This window comes from Patella vulgata, chromosome 5 (genome assembly GCF_932274485.2).
Source record: "Patella vulgata chromosome 5, xgPatVulg1.2, whole genome shotgun sequence".
Lineage (NCBI taxonomy): Eukaryota > Metazoa > Mollusca > Gastropoda > Patellidae > Patella > Patella vulgata.
The window spans coordinates 74,446,583-74,468,055 of record NC_065883.2 but is presented as its reverse complement, the minus strand read 5'-3'; the positions used below and the strand labels follow the sequence as shown (position 1 = coordinate 74,468,055).

At 38.0% G+C, this 21,473-nt stretch overlaps 1 protein-coding gene across 1 annotated transcript in view; it reads right to left on the bottom strand.

Moving 5' to 3' along the window:
• Positions 1-15,143: 15,143 nt before the first annotated feature.
• Positions 15,144-21,473, bottom strand: part of LOC126822395 (cell division control protein 42 homolog) — a 29,529-nt gene continuing 23,199 nt past the window's right edge. The window contains exon 3 of the mRNA XM_050551293.2: positions 15,144-18,656. Coding sequence (XP_050407250.1) covers positions 18,168-18,656 — 489 coding nt within the window. The 3' untranslated portion in view covers positions 15,144-18,167. The remainder of the gene's footprint in view (positions 18,657-21,473) is intronic.

Here is a 21,473-nt window from a genome sequence, read left to right as displayed (position 1 = left end):
GGACGTTAAACCCCCTCTCTCTCTCTCTCTCTCTCTCTCTCTCTCTCTCTCTCTCTCTCTCTCTCTCATTGGGGGCTCACTGCCTCCCAAATATTCGACCGACCGAAAATCCGTGCAAGACAGTCACTGAAATTCGTGCCTCCCCCCAAGTATTCGGAAATGAAATAAAATAGGGTTTAACGTCCTATTGTTCTGCTCCGACTGGGCTAATGAAGACGGGCATATGCCATATAGTGTTCTGTGAGGGAACTTTTGCCCGGGTAGCGGCACTATGGCTTACTCTTATATCGAATTCCAACTGTCGAGAGATCTTTTACGTGCACGCCAATGTGTACACGGTACCTCGGTTTTTCGTCCCATTCGAACGACTAAACAGCTGCCCTGTTCTGACCCTCCGTCCTGCACTACTGACAATGCGAAACCACGTCGGAAAATTCCGATGAACCCAAGTATTCGGGCGACCGAAAAAAGGTGCAATACGGTCGCTGAAATTCATGCAACCGATGATTTGTGTAATGCGGTCGCTGAAATTCGGATATCCATTGCCCTTCTATCTATTCAGCCGAAGACATTAACGGTAAAATTTAAACTAGAAGCCTTATGGTTAACATTCCAATCTATAGTACCCAAAGAAGTTCTACTAATATCAATAATCTAATCTAGTTAAAATCTCGAGTATCCGATGTCATCGAGAGTTGATTATGGTCTTGTTTTGTTAATAAATGTTTAATTAAAGAGAGAGAGAAATGGGGTTTAACGTCCACTCGACACAAACTAGGTCATTTCGGGACGAAAAATGTTTAATTAAAGATACGTTATGGGCGATTAGATAACGAGCTTGTAGTTCTCACAATAATACTCAAAAACTAGATAGTGTAAAGGGAATTTGCTGAAAATTTCAGTCAAATTGATCCACTCTGAACCGAGAATTTAGCGATTGAATTTTCGGCCTAGCCTCGATCAACATTACTAAAGTCGGTATGATAAAAAAAACATAGTCTCGATTATCCAGTTTTTGATTTAATCAGAAGCAGCGGGTCGGGTTCTTATCCAGTAAATATCACAGGTTAGCGATGCCATCGAGAGTTGATTATGGTATGGATAAGTTTATTAATGTCTAATTAATAATTTAAATAATATTTCAGGCCTAAAGAAAGACCTGCAATTGGCAGATTTGGCTCTTGCATAATATATGTTTAATAGTTTATATAACATTTCAGGCCTAAAGAAAGACCCGCAATGGGCAGATTTAGCTCTTGCATAATGTATGTTTAAACTTCCGTGTAGGTGTATACTGTATGACTACAATGACATAAGGCAAATAAATAAACACGTCATTTTTACGAGTTGGATAATCTCTTAATATAGTCTATTCAAAATCTTATTTTTAACAATGGTCAGGATCTGACTAATCGACGAACGACAATTCAATAACCATTTGATTAAAATTCAAATATCATGTGGGCAGCAAGGCGTCATTCAAAATGAACAGGGATTGTACGTGGGTGTTTTTACAATTACAACTGACTTGATATTAAGTAGAAATAAATTATATTTAATGTTTATGCATACCCATAAAAATGTTTGTCTTTCGTATTGTTAGAGGAGAGGCCCCTGTCAGTGGCGGACCTATATTAAGGCGAGATGAGGCTTCAGTTGTTATGCAGATTCAGTAACCCCTGTTGTCTTAATTTGTCGGGGTTGCTCCGTGACAGCAAAAATGAAATTATTGCATAACACTACACTCGTACTGATTCAGGAGCCACGGTGGCTAAGTGGGTAAGACGCTGGCTAGCTATAGCCTGGTGGTCACGTGTTCGATCCCTGCATTGGCCGAGAAAGTTCATTGGGATTTTCCGACGTGGTTTCCCCTTGTCAGTGGTGCAGGACGGATGGTCCTGACAAGGACAGCTGTCTAGTCGTTCGGATGATACGAAAAACCGAGGTCCCGTGTAAACATTGGCTTGCACGTAAAAGATCCCTTGGCAGTTGGAATACGATATAAGAGTATCTGAGATATCCCCTTTAAAGATTTGACTAGACCCGGACGATATATCTGACACATTCCCTTTAAAGGTTTGGTTTTAACCAGACGATATTTACATCTCATGTTTGTCATGGTTATTTTTAAAATCTTGTCTCACAAATATCTCTCCTGTGTGCATAATATTTCTTTGAAAAGGTAAAAATATTTTTGTTGACAAACCACCCCGTCACCATTTTTTTATATTTTAAATATCCTCATTGCTGAATTACGCTAAAGAAAGGTCAGATGAATTTACGACTTTTCGGCGATTTTATTTTCTATAGAGACTCGAATGACCCGTATTGATAACTTCCCTCAAAAGCAATTTGAATGAAATTTTCAATATATTCATTTTGCATTATCTATTTTTGAAATATTATAGCGAGAACGGCCAGCTCTTTATCTAAATCTTACATAATGCACCTTTAACCTTAAAGGAGCTAAATCGCTAATATTTGCGACCTAGAAATTGTCACAAATGTGTCTCAACGCATATAATAATGTAATATGAATGTATATAAACTGATTTACATTTAATCGTTTCCGTTTTACTCTAATTTTAAATCAGTTATGTTCGGTGAAATATGCCAGAAGTCTCAATCGAATGGCAATCTCTAGCGTCTGGTTATTCCAGTCTACACCGATAGTTTTTATTTCGTATGCTCTCCAGATAAGACTCTGTCGTCACCGTTTGACATGACTTGTGGAAAATGTCTAACCTCGTTTTTCGAGTCCCTTGTTACAAATAGCGCTGAAACGCATTATGGTACACGAATCGTGTACCAATGGTAAAATGTTTATTTTGTCTTAAATATTGGATATCAGAAGCCCATCTTTTGCCGGTAAGGTCACAACATCAATGTTGATTTAAATTGACAAAAAAATTGTGTTTTCAATGTCAAAACCTTTGGTCGATATTGAGTTAGAGACTTAGCTACTTTAACTTATAAACCATCTGTAGAATTAAATATTTTAAATTAAATTTAGATGAGATAATTTGGTCTAGGGGACAGTATCCTTGTAGCCCGAATCCCCTCTCCACCCCACCCCCTCCAATACCCGCCTCGCTGCTATGGGGTTGGGACATCATTAATGGGATGGGGAAAATTTTCAAACTGCAAAATTTAAATGTGAAATAAAATTCAGATGGCTGGTTATATATTATATATTATATAAGGTCTGTCATTGAGTCAACTGGCGTGATTTCGATTTCCGGTTGTACGTGACAAGGAGTAGGGTTGTGTGTCGAACCTCGTGGGTTTTCTCCGGGTCCTCCGGTTTCCTCCCACTGCTAAAGACCCCTACGCGCAAGCGAATTACTGAAATAAAATTGAACCATATGTTAGTTCCGAAATGACCTGGTTTGTGTCGAGTGGGCGGTAAACCCCATCTCTTTCTCTCTCCCTCTCTCTCTCTCTCTCTCCCTCTCTCTCTCTCTCCAAAATCCTTTACATTTTAGAGTTTAATTGATTTGAATTTTATTTATTTTTATTTACTCTCTCTCTCTCTCTCTCTCTCTCTCTCTCCGCCCTCTGTTTATATGTTGTATGTTATAATGAGAACTATGAATATCGTGATACCAGTAGCGACACATTTGAAAATTAAATTTAAATTTTGATTCATCCGAAGGTTACGTAAATGTGAGCTGACGATAAAGAAATAAATTTTGACTTTGAACTCAAGAATACAATTAGACCGCTAATCACGAGACATTGTCAATTGTCAAACTACTTTCAAACATTGAATGTCGGCCTACGCGTTTCAATTTTTCACTTTACAATGTCTGGCTATGACTCAAACCGCTTGAATAAAGACATCGTTTAACAAACAAAAGAATTCGACAACCTCTACATTTTGCAAAATCAAATGAAAGGGGGTTTAACGTCCTACTGTTCTGCTCTGACCGAGATAATGAAGACAGGCACACGCCATACAGTGTGCTATATGGGGGAAATTTGCCCGGACAGCTGTACTACGACCTACTCTTATTTCGAATTCCCCGATAACACACTATGGCGTATGCCTGTCTTCATTATCTCGGTCAGAGCAGAACAGTAGGACGTTAAACCCCATTTCATTGGTACATATCTTCTATAATTTTGGTTGTATATTCTTGATGACCCTTGGGTCAAAGTCAAACGTTTCGGTAACATGATACAAGGTCTACATTCGTTATAATTTTACACGGGGGGGGGGGGGGGCGAATGGTTAGCGCGTGCGCGTTGTATCATAGGGTCTGTCATTGAGTTAACTGGTGTGGTTTCGGTACCCCGGTTGTACGTGACAAGGAGTAAAGTCGCCGGTCCAACCTCGTGGGTTTTCTCCGGGTCTTCCGATTTCCTCCCACAGCTAAAGACCCCTACGCGCAAACGAATTATTGAAATAGAAATGATCCACATGTTAGTTCCGAAATGGTCTAGTTTGTGTCGAGTGGACGTTAAACCCCACTTATAATATTAATAATAATTTATTTATAGAGAGCCTATAATCCAACATTTTGTTGCTCTCTCTCTCTCCCCCTCTCTCTCTCTCTCTCTCTCTCATTTGACACAGAAGCCTTGTCACGCATCTTACAACACTGTTGGTTCAACGACCACAAAGACACATTTCTTAATAACAATAAATCGACTTAAACTTCACATAATCTCACATTTACGCTAGAAAAATAACTTTCAATGGCTTAATTTTCTTTTTAAAATTGTTTAAGAAAAACATGAAGGAGGTCACATGTTCTAGAAAATCAAATATGGCGGTCCTGTCGCAATGTTACACAAGACGGATCTGGGATGTTTTTAACTTCTTCACTAGAAACTCCATAATGTTTATTTTTTCGATTATCCCGTGTTTACTTAACCTATGGTTGTAAGCTACTGGTCTACATTGAGGAATAACAGTTGAACATACCTACACCAATCACGTTCTGAAAGCCTTGTGCATACATTACCAATTCGTCAAATTATGCAACGTGACCCTCTTTTTTTAACGTGTTTGTTCTCTTGAGAAAGGGTATCTTTTTAATGAGTTGCTCTTTTTAAATTATGAACTGTGTCTATAAATATATCTAATGTATATATCTCAATTACGAAGAATTGCACAACTTTAACCATGTTTTTTTTTTGGGGGGGGGGGGAGGAGGTTCTTATTATTTCACGTGACTATTTTAAAAAACTTGAAGTGATGACGAGGCCATTACACGTGACGTTTCAACATAGGCTAATAAAGATGGCGGACCGACGTGTTGGTGACAGGGATTAAGACCACAGGCGTTAAAAAGGTGCTAATAAGAGCACTCGGTAAACCTCGGCAAATTCCGTTACTTTACATCTAGAAGTATTAGAATCTGCTAAGGTTTGCCGAGTGCATATAAGAGCTAACTATTTAGTGGGTGGTGGGGGTGTAGCTGCAATATTGTACCAGCGTCCTGTCTTATCCGGGCTACAATTGATACACTATTTGAGGCTTTGCGCAAGTAAAATTATGTTCAATTGCAAAATTTTCAACATGTATCTTCAGAGTTTGCATGAAAATAAGTAATTATGTTACAAATAGTGAAGAGTGGAACACTGAAATCTTAATCTTATCTTACCGAACAGTTTTTCAGTATTTTCGAGGTGACGTGAAATTACTTGCTTGTTCTAATTCTGGTTCGGCGGCCAATTTTAAATGGACAGAAATTTCGGGTAGCAGTTGGGTTTCATCAAATCATATAATCATGCGGTATGGTTTCACCTTTATTTCAATGGGAATTGGTTTATAATATGCTTAGGTATGTGTAGTACAGTGTGGGGTCGGTTAAACAGGAAGTTAAGGAAGTTATAGGCCAGTAACTTTTTTTGTCATCAAATCACGACAAAACCCGCTCAAAGGAAGTCCTTAGAACGATCCACTGCTGTGACTGGAGCGAGACGGAAGATATCAGGAGTGGAACCGTTTCTCATGGTGGTCATACTAGAATCTCCAACAGAAAGCACAGTCCGTGGATCTAACTTTTGACCTTACGCCCAGCGGATATCGGACCTCATGAAGACACTTATTCGCCGCGCAGTTGCCGATCCTACCCCCTCCCACAATCCTAGGTTTGAGGTTGGGGTCTATTGGTGCCGAAACGTCATACATTCAAAAATATTATGTGGACTATTTTTCTTTATTTTTAAATAAAAACTTATTTTGAAATTATCCAAAACTGAACTATGTAGGACAATTTATGTCAAATTAAGCATTAGGCCTACAATATTATTTTAAATGGCAAAATAAAAAACTGTATAATGAATCTCCTTCCGGTTCCCATATCGACGTTCCATTCTCTGGCTTCCATCTTTCAATGAACAAAGAACAAAAACAACTATGGGTTGTTTTACAAATGTTGGGGGTGGGGGGCGAATGGTTAACGCGTGTGCGTTGGATCACGAGGTCTGTCCTTGAGTCAAGTGGCGTGGTTTCAATTCTCCGCTTCTACGTGACAAGATGTAGGGTCGCCTGTCCAACCTTGTTGGTTTTCTCCTGGTCCTCCGAGTCCTCCGGTTTCCTCCCACTGCTAAAGCGAATTATTGAAATAAAAATGAACCATATGTTAGTCCCGAAATAACATAGTTTATATTGAGTAGACGTTAAACCCCATTTCTCTCTCTCTTTACAAATTTACTTTTTATTTATATAATGAATTTTAATTCATCTTTCCGCAACTCTGGGCAATATGTATGAAAATTTTAAAAAGACGAGTTGATATGACTTTAGGCTAACATGACATAAAGTCACGTGTTTTAAACTTGTTTGTCAAAAATAAAAAAAAAGATTCATCTCAACGGTGTCTTTTGTTGACAGATATTTTAAGTTTTAAATTGTAAAGAGCTGGAAAAATCTTCTCTTTGTGTTAGGAACGTGAAAGTTAGATCATCGACGTCCATTCAACACAGACTATGTCATTTCGGGACTAATATATGGTACAATTTTATTTCAATAATTCGCGTGCACGTAGGGGTATTTAGCAGTGGGGGCTGGGCTTGAGGACCTGGAGAAAACCAACGAGGTAAGCCAGGCGACAATACTCCTTGTCACGTACAAGTGTGGGTCGAACTCACACCACTTAACTCTATGATAAGACCTGATGATCTAAAGCGCACACAAACAACGCAAAAACAGAACCACTTCTTGACTATAAATAATAAATAGAGGGTTGAATGGCCGAATAGTTAGCGCGTGGGCGCATTGCATCACAAGGTCTGTCATTGAGTCAACTGGTGTGGTTTCGATTCCCCGGCTGTACGTGACAAGGAGTAGGGTCGCCTGTCCAACCTCGTGGATTTTCTCCGGGTCCTCCGGTTTCCTTCCACTGCTAAAGACACGTACGCGCAAGCGAATCATTGAAATAAAGTTGAACCGTGTGTTAGTTCCGAAATGACCTAGTTTGTATCGAGTGGAAGTTAAACCCCATCTTTCTTTCTGTCCCTCTCTTGACTAAATTGTAAAAACGGTCATTCGTTTGTTGAGAACGGTGGACCATGAAATTATATTGTTTTCTACACGAAAGTAATTCCGATAAAAGCGAGCCACTAACGTAATTATCGACAACAATATTGACCAATTTTATTGGAACTGTCTGACTACTGGCGGGAAATAGATCTATGAATATAAACAACTGACTATTATTGGATAATTTCATTGATTTCTAATAACCCCATTGATCAAATTAATATATACCCTGACAATTCCAATATTGTCTCGCGCTAACAGAAATAATTCCAGACTTTTGTTGACATTAACAGTAATGGCGGCTTTGTTTTGTCACGTTATCCTGACGCAAAAGAGAGAGAGAGAAATAGGGTTTAACGTCAACTCAACACAAACCAGGTCATTTCGGGACTAATGGTTTAATTTTATTTCAATAATTCACTTGCGCCTAGGGGTCTTTAGCAGTGGAGGGAAACCGGAGGACCCGGAGAAAACTCAGGACAGGCGACCCTACTCCTTGTCACGGACAACCGAGGAATCGAAACCACGCCAGTTGACTCAATGGCAGACCTTATGATACAACGCGCGGGCGTTTACCATTCGACCCCCCACCCCACCCCTTATCTTGATGCAATTTTATACGGTGAAAAAATAAAATACCTTAGTCTTAGCCGTTCAAACAAACGGTGCTTTTGGTGCGGAGAGGGGATTGATTTTTGGTCTCGATGACGTGCACGTTAAAGACACTTGATTAAGAGTAAGCATAAACGCCGCGGTCCCCGCAAAATCTGCCTTGCTTATGCCCGCCTTCATTAGTCAGGTTGATGTAGAAAAGTCGGACGTTAAACCCCATTTCGTTTCAAGTCGTTAAGAAAGCACAGAAACCCGAAATTAAAATACAATTCACATATTTATTTATCCGCCTTTGATTGTGAAGTTAGCCACCCGTATAGAGCAATACCCTGCAACTTTAATGGATATCTAGACCTGTAATTATGTTTGAGAATTTATAGAAGTTTGCTTTCTGTAATTGCATGTGTTCTGTTGTTTGGCTGCAGATGTTATCTGACCTCTGTACAAATCTAGACAGTCTGTTTTACTCATTGAGTCACTGTGCCCCTCTTTTACATAACTACAGAGACGTCAGTATTTTGGACATCTGCATCTGTAAATATGTATAAGAATTTATAGAAATTGCTTTCTGTAACTACTTGCGTCCCATTATTTTGCTGCAGATGTTTTCTGACCTCCGTAAAAATCATTTGACTCATTGCGCCACTGTGCTCCCCCTCTCCCCCAACCTTTTTTTTTAGATAACTACATTTTTGTAATTTCATGCGTTTTGTCGTTTTGCTGGAGATGTTTTCTGTATCTCTGCGAAAATCTAGACAGTATGGTTTTACTCAACGAGCCACCGTGGCTCCGCTCTTTGTAATTTCACGCGTTCTGTTATTTTGCTGGAGATGTTTTCTGACCTTTATGGAAATCTAGACCGTTTTCTATCTTCTTGGGCTACTGATTAATTTTATAGACTTAACCCCTGATCTCGGTACGGCAAGTTATTAATAAGTTGATATATACTATTCAAAAAAAGTAGGGGATATTTGATTTTTAAGTGTTATTAAAGTCACCTAATGAAACTGACGAAGAAACAAATGACAAAATGAAATGAAGTTCACATTCATCGATTTATTCCAAATGATCGTTAGACTAAGTAAGGCACAGACTGACCATTATAAGGGTAAAATGATACCCGGGGTCAAACAGCAAAGTTGCCACAGCATCACAACCAAGTCAGTAACGGGTAAATCCTCCTCTGTTTGCCAAACAAGCATTGATCCGACGTGGCATACTCCTAATGAGACGTCTAAGGTCATTTTGGTCCAGATTGTCCCATTCCTGTTGCAACGCAGCAGCAAGTTCTTGGACATTGGCAGGACGTTGTTGACGTTGACGTAACCTCTGTCCAAGCATGTCCCAGACATGCTCGATGGGGGAGAGGTCGGGACTCAGTGCTGGCAAAGGTAATGTGGTGATGTTCTGTTGTTGGAGGTAACCTGTAACGATCCTGGCCCTGTGACATCTTGCGTTGTCATCCTGGAAGATGAAACGGCGGCCATGACGTCGTGCGAACGGCACAACATGGACTGCCAAGATGTTGTCCCGGTAGTACTGGCCTGTAACACGCCCTGCAACAACATGTAAAGCCGTTCTTCCAGCAACAGTGATGCCTCCCCACACCATAACAGAACCACCCCCAAATCGATCATGTCTGATGACGTTAACGTCTTGGAAGCGCTCGTTTCGACGACGCCACACCCTCCTACGTATGTCCAAAAAATCAACAGTGAACCTTGACTCATCTGAAAACATCACATTGCTCCAGCGTCGATTATCCCAGTGTTGACGATCCCTACACCAACGACGTCTTGCCTGAATGTGATGATCTCTCAAACAAGGGATCACGCGAGGACGTCGGGCGCGAAGGTGACCCCTATGCAGTCGATTCCGAATCGTCTGGCCACTTACTCTCACACCAGTGTCTGTTTGAAGACGAGCGCTGATCTGAGTTGCTGTGATGACACGATTTCTCAAGGCCAAGGTACGGATAAATCGATCCTGGGCTTGAGTTGTCGCCCTTGGTCGACCTGAGCGTGGTCTGTCCTGTACAGATTGTGTATCACGGTATCTGGACCATAGCCTGCTTATGACAGACTGAGAAACATTCATCGTCCGCGCCACAACCGCCTGTGTTGTGCCGATCTGTAGCATGCCAAGGGCACGTAACCTTTCATTTTGGGTAAGCCGACGCATATCAAAATTTGTTTTCTGGTCACTAAAACAATTAAACTGATGTTTCCACCCTGGAATTCAATGCCACAATGACTGTAACATTCAAAGTCAGAGTCGTGCAAATCTTGGGTTGGACCCCCATGATGATCCCAAGCATCACCTGCATTCCATGCGGTAGCTATTGGTGCGTTTGGGCGTCACATGTAACTGGAAATGTTTCTTCTGTTAGGTTCTATAGTGACTTTTTTCGTAGTCATTTGCATATTTTAGTATTATGCCCCCAAAATCAAATATCCCCTACTTTTTTTGAATAGTATATATTCACGCCAAGATTGATTCGGCTAATTACCATAATCCATCAGCACGCGGAAAGTATGCACGTGATATGTATTAATATTGTCCAGACGACACATGCTTGAAATAACTGACAACACCCTGAAGTGATTTAAAAATAAAAAGTCGTAGTCGTTTAAAGGAGCTAAATCGCTAATGATGTAATATGAATGTATATGAACTGATTTACATTCAATCGTTTCCGTTGTTACTGTAATTCCTAATCTGTTATGCTCGGCGAAATACGCCAGAAGTCTCAATCGAATGGCAATCTCTAGCGCCTGGTTGTTCAAATCTACTCCAACAGTATATATTGTGCATGCGATATCACCTCGGTGGAAGCGGACGTAAAATACAACTAACTCACACACAGAAAAGAATATGGTGTAACTGATTGATATGACTTATGGAATATGTCTAGCCTCATCCTTCGAGTACTTTGTTACAAATGGCACTGAAACGCATTATGGTACACGACTCGTGTACCAATGGTAAAATGTTTATTTTGTCTTAAATATTGGATATCAGAAGCCCATCTTTTCCCGGTAAGATCACAACATTTAAATTGACATACAATTCGTGTTTTCAATGTCGAAGACTGTGGATGATATTGAGTTAGAGACTTAGTTACTTTAAGATGCCAATCATTGAGAAACATTCCATCGAACATTTAATTTCTGCTCCTTGATAGGAATTCTAAACACGCCTGTCTTCATTAGCCCAGACAGCGCAGATAAAACTCCATTTCATTTTATTTCACTGGATTCTGCTGTCTCGGACCTGAAAACCCCCCCAATCAAAATAGACCATTATCGTGAGATAGCTAGTATGTGCATAACAATTATGTGGTCGGACTACTTCTTGGATTGTCTCTGTTGTTTTTCTTGTACTGTTTATTATATCTGTATTTTGTTGTGCAGTTTTCCTGCTAAGACGTAGTTGTTAAGGAGTATGACTGATATTTGCCAAAGTGGGGTAAATCTAGAAATTAACCATTATTGAGGGGAGTAACACAAAACTTGTGAAATGGGAGTTAGATTAAATCTATTTGTTAAGGTCAGCTCAATTTTCGTCAAGGTCGCTGAGATGTAAATAAGGTTATTAGTACACGTGATTGTTAGAGAGATTGTGGGTTATGGTTAAGGTAAGGTCCAGGCTTAGGGTTAGGGTTGGGAATAGCGCTAGCCCCGTTTACATCTCGTGACCTTGGACCAAACTTCTAGTTGGCCTTATCAATTAGATCTAACCCGGAGTTTAAAGTCCTACTTTTCTGCGCCAACCGGGATAATGAAGACGGGACCCCTTTAATGAGTAATAAAATAGATATTTTTTTAAACATTATCCTCTGAAGAATTTTAGCTGCATAAAACAAAATATGTGAACCTTTCAGCGAGTATTCAACTTGCTAGTTTTTAACATTAAGTTCCTGAAGTATTTTGGCTGCACATGTTTTTATAAAGACGAGACAGACAGCTGACAAGTGAAATGAATTTACTGTCTGCCGTGTTGTTGATGGTAGGTAGACGAGGGATGGTTCCACCATATGTTATGTAATATCAGCTAGGATGAAAAGCTAAAATAACAAACTTCGAGATAATATCACGGCTTCTAGATTGTATTAAGGTAAGAAAATAGAGAAGAGTTCATCGTAAGTATGATCATATACACAGGTATGACTGAATCCTCAAAGGACGGATTTTAGAATACTTTCCATTTACCGTTAAATTTCCGTTTTGCTAATTCCGCGAATTTACTCATACTTTAGGTATAAATCAACAATAGTTTCCCCGTTTACCGTAAAAAAATTTGCCAATTCCCCGAATTAACTCAATGTCATTGTATAATTCAACCATTTTGTTGGTCTGTCACAATAACAAGGTAGTATTTGATGGTATTTGTATTGGAAGTATTTCGTTAGTATTGGGGTAGTAGGGATTGGATGGTCGAATGGTTAGCGTGTGCGCGCTGCATCATAAGGTCTGTCATTGACTCAACTGGCGTGGTTTCGATTCCCCGGTTGTACGTGACAAGGAGTAGGGTCGCCTGTCCAACCTCGTGGTTTTTCTCTGGGTCCCGGTTTGCTCCCACTGCTAAATCCCCCTACGCGCAAGCGAATTATTGAAATAAAATTGAACCATGTGTTAGTCCCGAAATGACCTAGTTTGTGTCGAGTGGACGTTAAACCCACTCTCCTCTCTCTCTCTCTCTCTCTCTCTCTCTCTCTCGCACAACATCGTTACCGTTTTCCGTGAAAGTTTCGTTCCCAATTTTATTTTATTGTTTGGTGCGGGTTAAATTCCAACTTAGTGTGAGATCCATTTCTAGAAATCAAACCAATCATTTATAAAATGTAACCAGTCGATTACCATCTCTTGTTACCCCCAGTTATTTTTATTTTCTTCTTCTTTCTTGTCCGTCTCGTCTTAAAATTATACCTTTTTGTCATGACAGATGAGTTCGCCATTGTTGTATAACCTAGTGGGCGTTTGGCTCTGTTCTTTGGAACATTAAAATAGGCTAAAAACTGTGTCTAAAAGCACATATTAATGTAATATGAATGTATGTAAAGTGATTTATATTCAATTTTGAAAAAGATATTGTAAATTCTAATCAATTATGTTCGGTGAAATACGTGAATAGGCAAATTGAACGACAGTCGTTTACGCCTGCTTAATGCATTCTACACGTTTTTTTAATTATTATTTTATCGTTTGTGAATCAACCATTATTAATTACTTCCGCATTATTATGTGGGATATGTTTGTTCTTTGTTCATTACAAATGGCGCCCAAAACCATAGAATACGGTTTTCCGGCGTGGTTCCCCCTTGTCAGTGATGCAGGAAGGAGGGCTTGACAAGGACAGCTGTTTAGTCATTCGGATGGGACGAAAAACCGAGGTCCCGTGTAAACATTGGCGTGCACGTAAAAGATCCCTTGACAGTTGGAATTCGATATAAGAGTAGGCCATAGTGCCGCTGTGCGGGCAAAATTTCCCTCATAGCACACTGTATGGCGCATGCCCGTCTTCATTAGCCCAGTTCGGAGTAGAACAGTAGGACGTTAAACTCCATTTCACTTCATTTCATAGAATACAGCCGTTTTCATTAGCCCAGTCAGGGCAGAACAGTAAGACATTAAACCACATTTCATTTCATAGAATATAAATTTTCATTGTGTCTTAAATATTGGATATTCCCGGCAAGATAATAACATCAGTATTGATTGATATGGACCAATATTGAGTTCTAATTCGTGTTTTTAATTTCGAATATTATGGACAATATTGAGATTGGGGTTTATCTCCTTTAAGATGGGAAACCACGGTTATTCTACTGGAGAAGAAACGGAAATGACATGCTTGTGGTTGTCAATAGCTTAGCCAAACGAGATGAGAAGGAATTGTGGACATATTATTAACGGCTGATACATCAACAGGGTTCCTGGCGTGCTGAACATTTTAATGCCGACGTTATGACAAGGATATGATTTCACCAACAGTGATGTATCCCTAACCCTTACCCACAATCCTCGACAAAAATCACGTGCCCTAACCCTGTTTATAACTCGTCACCTTGGTGAAATCTGCAAATATTTAGATCTGACCGCACCTCAACCCAGTATCTAGACAAATTGGATGTTGCCCAGTTCTTTAGCAAGTCTTGGACTATATCAGTTCTGTTTTAAGACATATTGGACGGGGTGTCCAGTTCCAAACTCCTACATATCGTTATTGTTTTATATAACGTCTGACAATGTCACAGATTAGAATTTGACATTTTAGCCAACCTTGTCTTAAGGAATACATGTCAGCCATGTGCATAGTACCGGGGAATGATAACACAGTCCAGTTGCAGGAAACAACCAACATTTGCTCAAGTCTTCATAGCAAGGTGGAGATTTAGAGACTGCACCTTATCGTCAAAAGCTGGTTCAACACTGAATATTCATATTAAAAGGGTACGGTTTTCATTTCTAGGACCCGGTTCTGTTAACCCACTACCACTAAGATGGCATCTATAATTTTTTCAGATTTTATCGGTATTTTGTCCGTGGGTGTTTTTCAGTATTCAGAATAGCCTGTGCCAGGGCTAACAGACTCATATCACTACCCTGCCCGTGATTTGGCACCGTACAGTTCTCAAACATAACTATGCTCGAAAACTGTGTCAGAGATACTTCTCAAAATGATGTGTGCTGTTGTGAGGAGTTGATTTCCAGGACCAGAGAGAGATAGAGAGATGGGGTTTAAGTCCCCTCGACACAAACTACGTCATTTTGGTTCAATTTTATTTCAAGTTCGCTTGCAGGTAGGGGTCTTTAGCAGTGGGAGGAAACCAGAGGACATAGAGAAAACCCACGAGGTTGTACTGGTGACCCTGCTCCTTGTCACGTACAAGCGGGAAATGGAAACCATGACATCTGACTCTATGACAGACTTATGATGCAATGCGCACACGGTAACCGTTCGGCCACCCAACTCCCCTCAAGGACTAGACCACGTTCTGTTAACCCACTTCAACAATAAACAACTAAGACATAAATTAAAAATATTATTTCTTTTATTTGACCAGGAAACGAAAACAAATGACCAAAGCAAGGCATCTTAATTCATCTAATTTTCCAAACAGAAAAATACAAAAAAAAGGTAAAGCTACCAATATAATATTTAATCAAATATTTATAAATTAGTTAACCAAAAAGAATGTCACAGAAAATAAATAATTCTTGTCCATAATTATTTACAAAATTCAATATTAATTTCCTAAACCTTCATGTATCTTTTCTCAAATTCTGTCTTCCTATCATCACCAGAAGTTTGCGAATCAAAATTTTCTGGAGAATAACATTCAATCATCAGATTTATTATAAAAGCTGCTGATCGCAATCTGAAACTACAATAGTTTCAATTTGTTTCAAAGTTGAATCCATCACAAGTATTTTAATTCCATTCAGATATGTTAAATTGAAAATTTCACAACTTTTAGTCATTCTCTGGGGTTTAACATCCACTTGACACAAACCAGGTCACTTCGGGACTAACATATGGTTTAATTTTATTTCAATAATTCACTTGGCTTAGGGGTCTTTAGCAGTGGGGTGAAACCTGGAGGACCCGGTGAAAACTCATGAGGTTGGATAGGTGACCCTATTCCTTGTCACGTACAAGCGAGGAATCAAAACCACACCACCTGACTCAATGACTAACCTCATGATTTCACTAGACTACCCACCCACCCTTAATATTTTGGTTTTGATATCTTAATTAAATGTTGAATAATCAATTTGAGTATATCTCCACGTGGATTAAGCTGTGAAAATTCAGATATTGTCTCAAAATTCAGATATTCTCGAAAATTCAGATAATTTCCCCAAAATTCAGATAATGTCCCTAATTCATATATTCTCGAAAATTCGGATAATGTCCCAAAATTCAGATAATATCTGAAAATGCAAATGATGATCAGAGATGGCTTTAATTCATCTTAATCCTAACTCAGAAGACTGGATAATCATAACTTTGTAAAAGAATATCACATTGACGAAAAATAAAAAACGATCTCTAAGATAATACGCCTTTACCAAAAGCTTAATGAATACGAAAAAATAACAAAAAAAGAAGCTGTATGGGAGCAAATTCTTAGAGAGTAAAAATAAGCTGAGGAAGGTAAGCTTTTAATTATATACAAGATAAGGTTGCCAGGCAACGAAAAATACGCCCACAGCAGCTAAGTTGTCCGGGCATAGGTAATGGGAGCAATTACATGTATTTATGACTCAAGGGCAATAACCTATGAAGTAATTATCAGAAATAAGTAAAATTTAACAGGCTTCTCAGTGCTAACAGAAATATATACTGGTAATCCGATTATAACATTAGCTGTTCAAGCTATTGGAAATTTTTGAAAATCAATGAATTCTTCTATAGGCTTCATGAACTTCAAAGATTGAGTATAAATTTCAAGCCAAACAGGTGATAACTTTAATTTCTAGAGCATCCACAAGAAAACGTATAGGGAAGGACGGACAGACAGATATAAGTGACAACTATATACAACCACATTTCAATGTGGGCTTATCAAAACAGTTTCAGACAAGCCTAGAAATATTCTGTAGTAATGTTTACAAGAATAATGGTCTGTAGAAGTTATTACAACAGAGTGCTGTTAGGTCATTCTAAATAGTTCCTTATACCGTTTTGGGAATAATATGGAAACAAGGTTAATGATATCATTGTAATATTCGAAGATAGAATTCTTGAATATTCATTAAAGTACTGATCTTTTGGCTTTTTTTGTTCTGAGATTGATGGGGAATAAGGTTTAATTTTAACTATGTAATATTCAAAGACAGAATCCCTGAATATCCATCAAATACAGAATCCCTGAATATCCATTAACGAACTGACTTAACCAAGAGAAGGTTCTGTAATAATATTTTTTTATCTTTGTGTGGTTAAAGAATGAATACACAGACACGGGTACACAATTTCATTACCATAACAATAACATTAGGATTACTGAGGCATTTCTGACAATGGAAGCAGAAATTATTTTGTTTGACTCGGTAATAATATTATTATTTTTATATGTGTGTGGTCATAAATATAGCTTATTAACGCCTGAAACTGTTGACAAAGAATAAATTACACAAAAAAAAAAAAAAAGATTGAAAATATAAAAAAAACATATAAAAAGAAATAGAATTTCTATGAAAAAGATGCCTTTTAATTGGAGAATTTATTATGAAAGCACAAACTGGTCACATTTTTTTTTACCAAAAGTTCATGAAAGCACAAAATTTGCATTATTTAAATAAAATAAAAACGTTTATAAACAAGAAAACATTACTTAAAACAAACGATTCCATCAACAACTCTGTAGGATGGTGTCGCATTTATTGTGACGTATTCATAGATCCCAATCGAAAAAATTAAGTATAGAGTTCTTTGTGGGACATTGGACAATATTTAATTGACGATAGTTGGCTTAATGGCTGCCATCTTAGTTAACGAGACAGTCTTGTCGGTCACATATTATTCGTAGTGTAATATTAAGTTTCTATTCACTTTTACGCCACTCTTTTTTTTTTACGAAAAAATAAATCCATAAGTCACACGTAAGTAGGTTCTTCCTTCCATTTTGAGCAATGTCTATTAATAGTTTCAATTAACAAATTTCATATACTATATAACAATTTCACGATTCCGAGAAGATCCAAAACTACAAAAATCCAACCGATTCCTATCTGGATACGGGTCTCGATTTTAATTCCAAATTAGGATGAAAGTCTTAGATTCAATTCCTGCGCAGGAAGCAATACTCCATCCCGCTGCTCTCCACCAAAAATTGCAAGATTAGATAAATCATAGAATGAGCCAAATCATGAGCGACACATCGGAGCAGTTTTTATTTCGATTGATAAATAATTTTATTAATATTTACAGCACGTTTGGCTTTTTATTGTTTAAAGTCGCTCCATTCAGTTTATTACAACACTACACCTCTCTTATTGCCACAAAGATTTGATATTTGTTTTGGAAGCACAGGTGCCATTTCTATTAATTATCACATGAAACAGCAAAACTTCTTCCAACCAGTCTTTTTAGCGTCGGAAGAATTCACGTCTGGTGGAGTTTTTGTGTCAATCGAGAGTTTACTTCGTTTAGATCTTCTGCTAGGTGTACGTTTTAAGGCACTTGTCAGTTTTAAGGACACAAGAATGGCCGTGTCAAACACTTCCTTAAGGTTTTTCTGGGTGAGAGCTGAACACTCCACATATTGCATGGCTCCAATATGATCCGCTAAATGTAAGGCGTCGGTTTCCGACACAGGAACTTCTTGATATCGCGCCAACTCGATGAGAACTTGGACGTCATTTCTGAGGTCACCTTGAGTTCCGACTAAAACAATTGGTGTTTTGGGTGAATGTTTTTTGATTTCCGGCACCCATTTTTCCAGAACATTTTTAAAGGATGTTGGTGAAACAACGCTAAAACAAACAAGAAAGACGTCAGTGTTCGGGTAGCATAAAGGCCGCAAAGTGTCAAAATCATCCTGAAAAATACAAAAAAACAAAACAACATTAGTATTAACATAAATTATTATGGGTTGTTTTGTTTTAAGGTTTTGACTGAAGTGGAATGGCTACATGTAGATCAAGACATTGTTAATATTTTACCACATAAATAAGTAGTGTGGCAATTTTTATTTGTCATATCATGTGCACTAGTACCTGCTAAACCTCATGGATTTACTTTGGGCCCTCCTGTTTCTTCCCACTGCCAAAAGAAAGACCCTTGTACGCAAGCAAATTATTTAAATACCCTACAGGTAGTGCTAAAATGACCCAATCTGAAATGAATGTCCTTCTCTCTCCCTCACCTTAAAGGGGTTAAATCGCTAATATTTGGTACCTAAAAATCGACACAAATGGGTCGCAGCGCATATTATAATGTAATATGAATGTATATAAACTGATTTTTATTCAATCGTTTCTGTTTTTACTCTAATTTCAAATCAGTTATCTCCAGATAAAAATATGGTGGACCGTTTGACATGACTTGTGGAACATGTCTAGCCTTGTTCTTCAAGTCCCTTGCTACCAATGGCAATAAAACGCATTCTGGTTTGGATGATATTGAGTTGGAGACTTAGCTACTTGAAAGCCGAAAGCCGATCTCTTCCCCCTCCCCCTCAATTCAGCAAAGAAATCTTTAGTGTACTGGATAACCTATTTATCGCTCTAGAAATCCTGTTAAATATCACCGCAAGCCATCAAAGTTTATTTTTAACCAATCAACAACCATTATCATTCAAAACAGATATCAAACAGCGAAACTTATTTCTTTAAATCCCCCACAATCTTATAATAGACTTTAAAAGAAAAAGGTAATTTTTGTGGATAAATCTAACAACCCCAGTCAAATAATTTCATTATGAACGAATAGATATCAAGCCGGGAAACTTATTTCTTCAAAATCCACCACAATCTTAGAACAGACTTAAAAAGAAAAGATAATTTTCGAGGATAAATCTAACAACTCTAGTCAAATAATTTCATTATGAACGAATAGATATCAAGCCGGGAAACCTATTTCTTCAAATCCAGCCAATCTTAGAAATGATAATTTTCGAGGATCAATCTAACAAACTCCAGTCAAATAATTTCATTATGAACGAATAGATCGTAATTTTTCAGGTGGTGATTTTTCTTTGTGTGTTTATAATAAAGTAGGTCCTTATTAAGGCGGATTGATTGTCTGAATAAAAGAAGTTAATCTTTAAACCCAGTTTCTTTAGCGAACACCGAGAACACGACTCCGCACACAGAGGTTTTAATCATAAAGGACTCCAGCAAGCACCTGGTTTATGAACGACTACATCAATGTAAATACAAAAAACATATTCACGACAAGACACCCAGGGGCTTAAACTTTTAATTTGACCTCAAGAAAAAAAAAACAACTAGCCACACAAGATCAAATCAAATACAGACCTAGATCAAAACGGCAGTCTTCATACAATATGACAAGTTTTCACAAATCTTAGAATAACACGGCCATGGAATTATGAATGAAGTAGTGTAACAAAGTGACCCTGGGTGGTGTACTATTATGAATCGAACATCAAAGGTGGCCGACTTCAATTAGATCGGATGTCTATGTTTTTAAAGCAAGTAGTAACAAGTATTTGGATCATTTAGTAAGGCTGACCACAGACAACTAGCCTACAGGACTCATGCACTCTAGTATGTATATATATGTATGGTCTACCTACATGTACCTACAGCCTACATGGGGTCAATAGTTGTACTGCATGCATTTTAAATCATAAGGTCTGTGATGGAGTCAAGTGGCTTCGATAAATTTGATTCCATACTTGTAGGTGACAAGGAGTAAGGTAGTCTGTCAAACCTCAAGGGTTTTCTTTGGATCTTCCGATTCCCTTACACCGATAAAGGCACACTTTGTGACAAGTGGATGTTAAACCCAATTTCTCTCTCTCTCTTTACTAACAATATATTTTTCACTAAACATTGCCAGACTGCAGGATGATGGATGGCAAGCAAGTTGTTTCTAAATTTCTATAAAATAACCCACAGATTGATCAATTTGATGTCCTGAACATTGATTTAACAATTAACTGATATTAACGAAGACAACATTCATATTCTGATCAATATTATCTTATTATCTCCCTTGAGCACAAAACATTATGAATGGTATGTCTCCTCCAGATAACTATTAATTAACATATTTGGAATATTCATTTGAAATAAAATGGAGTCAATTAAAACACTGTGATCGTAATAGACATTTTGTTTTCGTAAGGAATAGAATATACTAAAACAAAATCATGATGGAGATTACCTAAATATTTGACTTTCTTACAGAAACTTACGATAACAATTTAACCACAACCTAAAAATAATATTTGAAAAAATGGCTGAACATTAATGAATGTAATTAAAGGCTCGTAAGTATTGTTTCGTTTAAAATTTCATAACTTGAAATAAAAGCTTTGAGACTAGAAACCAAGTATTTTTTTGTTTTGCTGAAGAAAAGGGAAGCCAAAATAACTAAAACTCTAGTAGTTTGGCCTAGGTTCACAAGGATCATAGCTGGTGGTCTGTGGTAGCCCATTCACTAACAACCCATTTCATGTCACCGCGTAATGCTCAACAAGGACAACCCTTCTTCTATCATACTACTTGACTGATTTCATACACGCTTCATGGTTTCTACACAAACCTCTTATTAAACTCCACAATACACAGCCAATTCAGATATAGAAAATATCAATTCATGCAATATATCTCAATAAACTTGTTTTAATATTTAAATAAAGTTTGAATTTCATGCTCCAGTTTTT